The 9,936-nt window shown below is 42.6% G+C and overlaps 1 protein-coding gene across 2 annotated transcripts; it reads left to right on the top strand.

Moving 5' to 3' along the window:
• The first annotated feature begins 2,157 nt into the window (after positions 1–2,157).
• Positions 2,158–9,913, top strand: LOC101772820 (pyridoxine/pyridoxamine 5'-phosphate oxidase 1, chloroplastic). Of its 2 annotated transcripts, XM_004983013.4 has the most exons (13): positions 2,158–2,633; positions 2,733–2,771; positions 3,622–3,789; positions 3,879–3,984; positions 4,609–4,769; positions 4,874–5,116; positions 5,214–5,302; positions 5,410–5,460; positions 5,545–5,635; positions 6,308–6,412; positions 6,529–6,599; positions 8,723–8,818; positions 9,411–9,913. In XM_004983013.4, exons 1-13 carry the CDS (start codon positions 2,175–2,177, stop codon positions 9,475–9,477), a joined length of 1,746 nt encoding a protein of 581 aa, XP_004983070.2. In that variant the 5' UTR covers positions 2,158–2,174; the 3' UTR covers positions 9,478–9,913. The 2 variants fall into 2 exon arrangements, with proteins under 2 accessions (XP_004983070.2, XP_022678889.1); XM_022823154.1 differs by lacking the exons at positions 8,723–8,818; positions 9,411–9,913 and adding an exon at positions 7,126–7,254.
• Positions 9,914–9,936: the final 23 nt, after the last annotated feature.

Here is a 9,936-nt window from a genome sequence, read left to right as displayed (position 1 = left end):
AGCGGGCGGCGCCGGGGGTCGGTAGGGGCCGGACGATGGCGTGCTCCAGCGGGCGGCCGGGGCGGGCGGCCACTCCGTCGCTGGCGTCGCGCGGCGCCTGCTGGGGCCGGGCGGCCGGAGCTGGCGGCCACGCGCCAGGCGCGGGCGCGGCAGGGCCCGGGCGGCCGGTACGGCCGGCGGCCGGTGGAGTTAAGGCCGGGGAGGGGGGGCCCGGTCAAGGGAGTGGAACCGGCCGGAGGGAGTGGCGCCAGTAACCAGGAAGAAGAAGGAGAGAAGAAGGAAGGAAGGAGAAAGAAGGAGAAGGAAGAAAGGAAAAAAGAAAAGGGGAAAAAGGAGAAAGAGAAAGAGAGAGGGACCGGCGGCACTTGCGGCACGCGGTCGGAGCACGCGCACGGCGGTCAGACGACGGCGCGCGGCGAGATTTACGGCACAGATAAAAAGGACAGGTGGGGGTCGGCATGGTACCGGGACGGCGAAATCGCCGGGGAGATTTACGATTTCCGGGAGCTCGGCGGTAGAAGATTTTAAAGACAGTTTTTACCGGGTGATTTTAGTTAGTGATTTCTGCGGGCGTTACACTTTAGCACCTGTCACATCGGATGTTTGGATACTAATTAGAAGTATTAAATATAGACTAATTACAAAACTAATTGCACAGATGGAGTCTAATTCGCAAGACGAATCTATTAAGCCTAATTAGTCCATGATTTGATAATGTGGTGCTACCGTAACCATTTGCTAATGATGGATTAATTATCCTTAATAGATTCGTCTTGCGAATTAGACTCCATCTATGCAATTAGTTTTGTAATCAGCTCATGTTTAGTCCTCTTAATTAGCATCCGAACAACCGATGTGATCCTGCTAAAGTTTAGCACCTCGTATCCAAACACCCCCTTAAATCCATAAGCCTGTGATTACCACTCCCTCTGCCTTGGAGGTGGAGCAACATGTATTTTCTTTGGATTGAGGGTCAACAAGCTAATCAAAAGTGGAGTGGAGCTCAATTTAATTTTTTTCGAGTTTAATTTGACGACTAAGCCGCTATTTTGAATCTCGTGTGATTTAGGCTAGACAAAGGGAGAAAGCATGAAGGTCCCATTTAAATAAGATTGTAGATTTTGAAAATCTAGATTTTGTATGGATTTTCATAATGGTGTTGTTTGGCTCTAGATTTCAAAATCTTTGATAGATGTCTTTTATGCCCTTGCTACTCAATAGAGTGGATAAATGGTAGATTGGGTAATTATCCAGAAGGGTGATGGGCAAAAAGGTAAATTATGCACGTAGAATATGGTAGAAGCAACCCTTGAGCAGCTTATGAGATTCTCAGAATTCGAAATTTTGGTTTCTAGAATCTAGGCCACAAGCTGTCACGTTTGGAGGCATCACAGATTCCAAATTTTGGATTTTGAAAATCTGACGTGCTCGGTTAAGTTAGGGTGTGGTAGCTTTTGTACTGAAGACGAATGATTGGATCGTCAAGGCAGGATATATCGTCGGCGGATGGAAATGCGGCCCGCAGCAAAAAAGAGGTTATAGATAGGAAAAAACTTACATATGGTCTGCTTTAGTTTCCCTACTTATTTTTAGCACCCATCACATCGAATGTTTAGATACTAATTAGAAGTATTAAATGTAGATTATTTACAAAACTCATTATATAAGTGGAGGCTAAACGGCGAGAGGGAATCTTTTAAGCCTAATTAGTCCATGATTTGCCAATGTGTTGCTACAGAACATATTTGGCCAACGATGGATTTATTCGGATTAATAGATTTGTCTCGCCGTTTAGCCTCCACTTATGTAATGGGTTTTGTAAATAGTCTACGTTTAATACTCCTAATTAGTATCTAAACATTCGATGTGACACGTGCTAAAAATAAGCAAAAGTAACCAAACACCCCATAGCCTATATTTCTAAACGGTATGATCCTCCCTGTAAATATTAAATTATATACGGTTCATTTGGTATATTTTTAAAACAGGCACCAATCGAAGCACTAACCAAATTCGTATGGACGAGCCAAAAATTGGCGATGCGCGCGTTGGCACTAAACCAAACGCGCCCCGCTGACATCCAAATCCGCACGGGGGCTCAGCGCGTGCACCCCTCGTGTTCCGTTCGTTGCACATGAACCAGCTGTCTAGCAGTATCGCCGTGCCATGCGCCCATGCCACACAGAACACAGTACACGCCACGTTACCGCTCGCCACACCAGTTGCCCCGCGCCAGTCGGCCCGGCGGAGGCTCGCAGTCCAGGATGCTGGCCGTCGCATCCAGAGCCCGCGACAAATCGGCCACCACCATCCTCTCCCTTGCTATGCCATTCCTCCCCACCACCACCGCCTCCGCCACCGCCACCGCCACCAACCCCCGTCCTCTCGTCCCCTCCTCTCATCGCTGCAAAAACCCTACCCCCCACCTCCGTCCCCCGCCTCCCGTCCGCCGCCTCCCCATCCTCCCTGCCGCCCCCTTCCTCCCCCTCCCGCCGAGGCGAGGCATGGCGTCGCTGGCGGCCTCGGCAGCCGCGGCCGCATCGGCGGAGGTGACACACCTCACGCATCGCGACGCGGCGGAGATCGACGAGCAGCTCATGGGCCCGCTCGGGTTCAGCGTCGACCAGCTCATGGTAAGGGGGATTCCACCCCCCCACTCCCCCTGTTGCTGTTCGTTCGGTATCGTGGTGGGAGGCGATTGGTGCTGATCGTCTGATTGGTTGTGTTTCCAGGAGCTCGCTGGGTTGAGTGTCGCGGAGGCCGTTGCGGAGGTAAGGCGTCGGCCACTGCGTGCTGCTCCCCAACTGAATTTGCCATGCCTTTTCCCCTTTTAGTGTGTCTGGGTTTCAACATCTCGGGTGATTTGGCGGATCAACCAAAAATTTCCATGTCCCTGCATCATTGTTGATGGTAGTGATGGTCAACCATGAGGTTTACTTCTGGGAAATCAGGATTCCGCACACAATATCCATATGTTGTCACTTGTTGGTAATCTACTGCCTGAACTTGATCGGGGTAGACTGGTAGTTATGTTAGGGGCTTGGTACTATCAAGGGCCCTATGGTGGATTGTATTGGCGATGTTTCCATGGTTGATGTGTGCTACTCAGCAATAACTGCTTCATACAAAATACTCAAGATCGAAATTATGGGGATTGAAGTTTAGTTGTAACCTTTTACTCTGGTTGAATAAGATTAAAAGTAAAGTAGCATTTCCTATTAATTGATTCGAGATGTTTCCAACATTGGTGTTCTGCAGTGGTAAAGGCACCATGGGTGGTACCTGCAGGCCAGGGATGAATCCCTGGCAACTGCAATTTGGTGTCCAAAGAGCGCTTGGGTTTGCCCCTTTTTTACAAAAAGATGTCTTATCTATGATGCTATTTAAAAAGTGGATAGACAACTCATGGCTGCCTTAGTAGTTGTGAACTTCCACTAAATACAGTCAAACTTAGGAGCTAACAATGTTCCATACAATGTGAACACTGTACACTGTGTTGCATCGTCGAGCTAGCATTTCTGTGCCTGCATATGTTAGTTTTTTTAGTTTTTCTTCTGAAACCAAACCTTTTTCAAGGTTTCTGCCTGCACACTTTTCTGAAATAGTTCATCATCAACACAGGTTTACAAGTTGAGTGAACATACAAGGGTCCTTATTATATGTGGTCCAGGAAATAATGGCGGCGATGGTCTGGTAGCTGCTCGTCATCTTTATCACTTTGGGTATAGGCCCTCTGTTTGCTACCCAAAGCGTACGCCCAAACCTCTGTATTCCGGTCTAGTTACTCAGGTAAACTATCATGCCTCCCTCATTTTCTTGGGATACCGTATGGTTCCTCATTTTCCAATATAATTTGGACCACTTTTGTGTTTTTTAAGCTTGAGTCACTGTCGATCCCATTCATAACTGCTGAGGACCTACCTGATGACTTATCAAGGGAGTTTGATATTATCATTGACGCAATGTTTGGTTTCTCGTTCCATGGTATATTTTCCTTTTAACCTTCCTTGCTTGTCTAGTTTGTATTCACTGATTTTAGTGTGAAGCTTGTGCCAGAGATTAATCGTTTCCCTGCTCGCTACCTGCACTTACTCCTTGTGAAGATTCTATGTAATATGATTTGTCAAATAGGGATATAAATTCTCAATCAAACTGCAGTTTTGTTGTGAAATTGAAAATTAGCATGACAAAGAAGTTGATGTGGCTATGTACTAGAGTTGTGGACTGTCAAAATGGTAGTTAATCTTTCAGCTAAAACAAGAATGTTGCTCAAAAGGAAAATGCAGTTACTGACTATGTCCAATTCCGAGTGAACTCGTTAGTAACCCCATTTTTAGGTAAACAGGCTGGATTCTTGTTCTTTATCATATAAGTTTTTTGGACTGGATAATACAGAATAGTTTAGAGTGCAACTGCAGGCCTGGTTTATTGAGGAATTTCATCAAACCAAGAACAGGTTGTTAATTAAGAAAATGCTGTCAGTGCCATCATTTTGAGTTGAATCATACTGATCTCAAAAGAATATGCAATTGTATTCCTGACATGCATGAATTGTGTTTTTCACTATTTTTACTTAAGTTTTGTCATTTTCTGTGGAAATCTTTACAGGAACACCCAGACCACCCTTTGATGATCTTATCCAAAGGCTTGTTTCATTGGCTGTTGTTGGAAATTCAGATAAAAGACCAGCAATAGTTTCTATCGATGTCCCTTCTGGATGGCATGTTGAAGAGGGAGATGTCGATGGAGGGATTAAACCTGATATGCTGGTTAGCATCCTATTTAGAAGCTTCTAGATTAGAATCCATCTATAAACATAAGGTATACTTACCAAAATCGAAAGTTCATCTTTAAGTAATTGCATTGTGTCTAGGTGTCGCTGACTGCACCGAAGCTCTGTGCGAAAAAGTTCACTGGCCCACACCATTTTCTTGGGGGTAGGTTTATTCCCCCACCTATTTTGAACAAATATGGACTCCAGCTTCCTCCATACCCTGGCACATCGATGTGTGTGAGAATTGGAAAAGCTCCATCTGTTGACATTTCATCTCTCAGGGAGAACTATATTTCCCCGGAACTTCTTGAGAGTCAAGTGATGCCTGATCCATTTGATCAGGTATGGTTGATTGGAAGAAACTTTGGAAATATTCATCCTTTTTCTTTGAACAACCTTTTATTGTTAATGAATGTTTCTTTCATATATGTATATGTAGTTCCGGAAATGGTTTGATGAAGCAGTCACGGCTGGCCTGCGTGAGCCCAATGCTATGGCTTTAACGACTGTCAATAAGGAGGGGAAACCGTATGGCTATTTGTTCTTTTAACGTATTTCTTCCAGCTAAGCTGGTTACTTCTTGTTGTACCAGAAATTCAAAATGATAATTGTTTGTTCGGTTATCCTGTTTGCAGTTCTTCAAGAATGGTTCTTTTAAAGGGAGTTGATAAGCAGGGATTTGTTTGGTATGTGACTGAAACATTGTTGTCCGAGTGAGATTCTATAGAACTTTTCTAGACATGCTTTGATGGTTATGGTTTCTTCTACAGGTACACAAATTATGGTGGCCGGAAGGCGCATGACTTGTCTGAAAATCCTAATGCAGCACTCCTATTCTACTGGAATGAGATGAACCGTCAGGTGAAATTTACCAATTCGTACAGTACTTTCAAAGGATGGTTTCTATCGTCTGCAGTATCACATAGAGCTGGCAAGGGTAAAACCCTAATTAGTATAACAGAGCAAAATTTAACACATTAATGCTTGTGCAACAGATTATGTTACTCCTTTTCAAAATCTTTAATAATGTGTGGTGTTGAAAGTGTCAAGTACGGTCTCATTACCATTTATCATAGAATAATCTTTTACTCCTAATAGGTCGGTTCATTCAGAGTCTACTCCAGCTAGTGCAGCATCTTATAACATTAGTACATATAAGGTGATGGAAGTAACTTATCACTGTTTGTGATGTTCTTCTCATCCTCTAGCTATAAATAAGATGTAATACACTATGTTGTAAATCCACTACAAAAATGTGGGGTTTGGCAAATAATATATCCCAGGGTATATACCAGTGTCCCTAAATTGCGTACTTTTATAAGAATATCATTTTGTGTAAATTTTGCCTTTTTGACCCATTCCATAGTTATTCACAACTAGATTTTGTAACTCTTAACTATTGACTGGGTCCTGATAGTAATGATGCATCCAATAATATCTGTTTGTGAAGGGACATGGAATGAGCCATGTTGCAAAACTGGGCCTATAGAAATGTATATGGCAGGCTCTAATTGGCTGACATGTGGGATGTAGGTAAGAGTTGAAGGGTCAGTTGAGAAGGTTCCAGAAGAAGAATCAGAGAAATATTTCCACAGTCGCCCACGAGGAAGTCAGCTTGGTGCCATAGTCAGTAAGCAGGTACTGTGCTAGTTTGGGATTGCAAGCTTAAACTTACTGTTGCCACATGTTTGCTTAAAAGATGAAATGAAAGTCGATATTCTGAGAAGAAGAATCATATTAATGCTATTCAACAGAGTACTGTCATTGCTGGAAGGGAGGTCCTTCAACAGGCGTACAAGGAATTGGAACAAAAATATTCTGATGGGTGAGTTTAATGTGTCAATAGCATCCATATTTAGTATCCATTGCACGAATTTTCTCTTTATTTATTTTTTTTCTTTCTTGCCATGAAAATTCCATTTTGAGCTGTTTTATTTGCTCACAATTCATTTGCTATTATAGTATTGTCACATTAATACAGTATTTAGGTGTCATGGTAGTGGTAACACAAATATTGTATCACTTTCAAACTTAGAAGGCTATGAGCAACCTACTATTATTAAAACTGCTTTAACAAGTAGCAGCCATCATACTCAAGTTCTGATGTTAGTTAGCATGAACTGATAAAAAAACCATTACCATAAAATAACTCAACAGTAAAATGTCTGTACCTTCCTAGCCATGTCCTTTGTTGATCAACAAGTATGCAGTATGCACCACAATAATCCTCCTGCATTGCAGCTGTTGAACATTGTTGTTTACTCTCTTTTCAACTTTCCAAGGCAATAATCCTCCTGCATTGCAGCTGCCGAACATTGTTGTTTACTCTCTTTTCAACTTTCCAAGGATAGGAGGGAGAAGGATTTTCTTGAATTGTTCCTGCAGAACTGTGCCATGTGGATTTTTGACTAGATCGCAACATCACCAGAGACACTATTGCCACATACTAGTGCTGTAATCGGCATATATTAGCATCAGAGAAAATCGAATATGCTAATAGATGCCATGGAAGCTATTTTCTTAATAAGACAAGTTATGGAGCGGTATAGGGAGAAGAAGAAGGAGCTACACATGGTTTTCATTGACTTGGAGAAGGCGTATGACAAAATACCAAGGAATGCTATGTTGTGGGCTTTGGACAAACATAAAGTCCCAACGAAGCACGTTGGACTTATTAAGGACATGTACAACAATGTTGTAACTAGAGTCCGAACAAGTGATGGTGACATAGATGACTTTAAGATTAGAACAGGACTGCATGAAGGGTCTGCTTTGAGCCCCTATCTATTTGCCTTGGTGATGGATGAGGTAACAGGGGATATTCAAGCGGATATCGCTTGGTGTATGCTCTTCGCGGATGTAGTGCTAGTTGATGAAAGTCGAGCAGGAGTAAATAGGAAATTGGAGTTGTGGCAGGAGACCCTAGAGTCAAAAGGTTTTAGACTCAGCAGAACTAAAACTGAAAATATGAGATGTGACTTTGGCACTACTACACATGAGAAGAGAGATGTCAGTTTGGAAAGCCAAGTAGTGCCTAGGAAGGATACATTTCGATATTTGGGATCAATGCTACAACGAGATGGGGATATTGATGAGGATGTTAGTCATAGAATTAAAGTGGGGTGGATGAAGTGGCGCCAAGCATCAAGAATTTTATATGACAAGAGGGTACCATTGAAGCTAGAAGTCAAGGTTTATGGGACGGCGATTAGACCTGCAATACTGTACGGTGTAGAATGTTGGCCTAAAAAGGACGACATGTCTAGCATATAAGTGTTGCGGAAATGCGTATGTTGCATTGGATTTGTGGTCATATGAGAAGGGATCGAGTTCAGAATGAGGATATACATGATAGGTAAGGGGTAGCACCAATTGAAGAAAAGCTTATCCAACACCGGCTGAGATGGTTTGGACATGTCCAACGAAGGCCTCCGGAAGCACCGGTGTGTAGTGGAACCCTAAGGCGTGACAGTAATGTGAAGTAATGTGAAGAGAGGCAGAGGAAGACCAAAATTGACATGGGAAGAGGCAATAAAAGGAGATTTGAAGGGATGGAATATACCCAAAGATTTAGCCCTAGATAGGAGTGCTTGGAAACAGCTATTCATGTGCCCGAACCCCGATTTGTGGCTCTTGTTGGGTTTCAACTCTAGCCTACCCCAACTTGCTTGGGACTGAAAGGCTATGTTGTTGTTGAACCCTGATTTGTGGCTCTCGTCGGGTTTCAACTCTAGCCTACCCCAACTTGCTTGGGACTGAAAGGTTATGTTGTTGTTGTTGTTGTTGTTGTTGTTGATGATGATTACAGCACTTGGCACCTCAGTCAAAGCTACTAAAATTTGCAAACATTTTAATTACCTTAGCAATGGAATCCTGGAATTGGCTATCTTCTCTGAAGCTTAAATATTAATCCTTTGTTAATCCCTTGGCTGTGTTATGTAACTGCAGTAGCTTGATCCCGAAGCCTGAATACTGGGGTGGCTACAGATTGACACCAACACTTTTTGAGTTCTGGCAAGGCCAACAGTCTCGGTTGCATGACCGGTATGTTCCGTACATCCTTTATTCCATTATCCTTTTTTTTAATGGAAAAAGTTCAAATTACTCTCCTTAAGTATAACCAAAGTCTGGATAACCTCCTGAAGTATTTCTTGGTTCAGTTTACCCCCTAAACTATGCAAATTGGTTCAATTTACCCTTTTAACACAATTTGTCTTTTTTTTATCCATGCACAAGTGGAGTTTTAATTTCAAATTTTGCAAGCATGTTAAAAAATATATCATGAATTTTTCATCACTATTTTGATAGGGTAGGATATTTAATAATAAATTTATCATTGAGATACAAAATTATATAAAATCTAATGATGAAAAATTCATAAAATATTTTTTTTAATATAGATTATGATGTCCACTACCACCCTGCAAAGTCTCAAATCAAAATTCAACTTGTATATGGAGAAATAAAATTGACAAATAAAATAGTACAGGATAGTGGGTAAATTGAACCAAAACATAGTTTAGGGGTTATCTGGACTTTCACTATAATTTCAACTTTTTCCTTTTAATCTGAAACCTGCACGCCACTGAACAGGGCAGCGCATATGTTTTTAATGTGTGATATCTTATATAAACAGGCTACAATACTCACAGCGAGAAGTAGATGGGAGTACAGCGTGGCACATTGAGAGGTTGTCCCCTTGACTATTAACGTGCAAGCACTTTGGTTATAGGGTTCATCTTATCACCAGCACTCAAATCTTCTCCAGCTGCAAGATGTGCGAATTGCCCCATGATGTCAGCATCGCGATTAGGTCCCGTGTTTGAGTGCCAGAAGCTCCATTGTGTGCGTATACCCCTTCTCACGTGTCAGCATTGGGATTAGGTTCCGTGCTTATACGTGGGTGAACTGAATCAATAGATGTGCTTTGCAAAGTCATCAGATTTCTTTCTTTCTTTAACCCCTTCCATTTTTCTTCTGTAAATGGTACTCATCCAGCCAGTTATGTAAACCGGACTGACCGCTGGCTCAATTGTGTCGTGATACATTGATACTGCCGAAATAATGCTCGTGAGGATGGCCTGTCAGCCTTGAGCTGATGATTGATGAATAAAGCTGGCGTCATGGGCTTGTGCTTAATATCCATCGCTGCAGTGTGGTGA

Source organism: Setaria italica, chromosome IX (genome assembly GCF_000263155.2).
Source record: "Setaria italica strain Yugu1 chromosome IX, Setaria_italica_v2.0, whole genome shotgun sequence".
Lineage (NCBI taxonomy): Eukaryota > Viridiplantae > Streptophyta > Magnoliopsida > Poales > Poaceae > Setaria > Setaria italica.
Note: the sequence above shows the minus strand (reverse complement) of the source record. Positions and strands in the feature narration are given on the sequence as shown.

Coding starts and splice junctions, on each gene's coding strand:
- LOC101772820 (XM_004983013.4), top strand. CDS start 2,175: ATGCCACACAGAACACAGTACACGCCACGTTACCGCTCGCCACACCAG. Junction 2,634..2,732: donor TCAGCGTCGACCAGCTCATG/GTAAGGGGGATT, acceptor TTGTGTTTCCAG/GAGCTCGCTGGGTTGAGTGT. Junction 5,303..5,409: donor GTCAATAAGGAGGGGAAACC/GTATGGCTATTT, acceptor TCCTGTTTGCAG/TTCTTCAAGAATGGTTCTTT.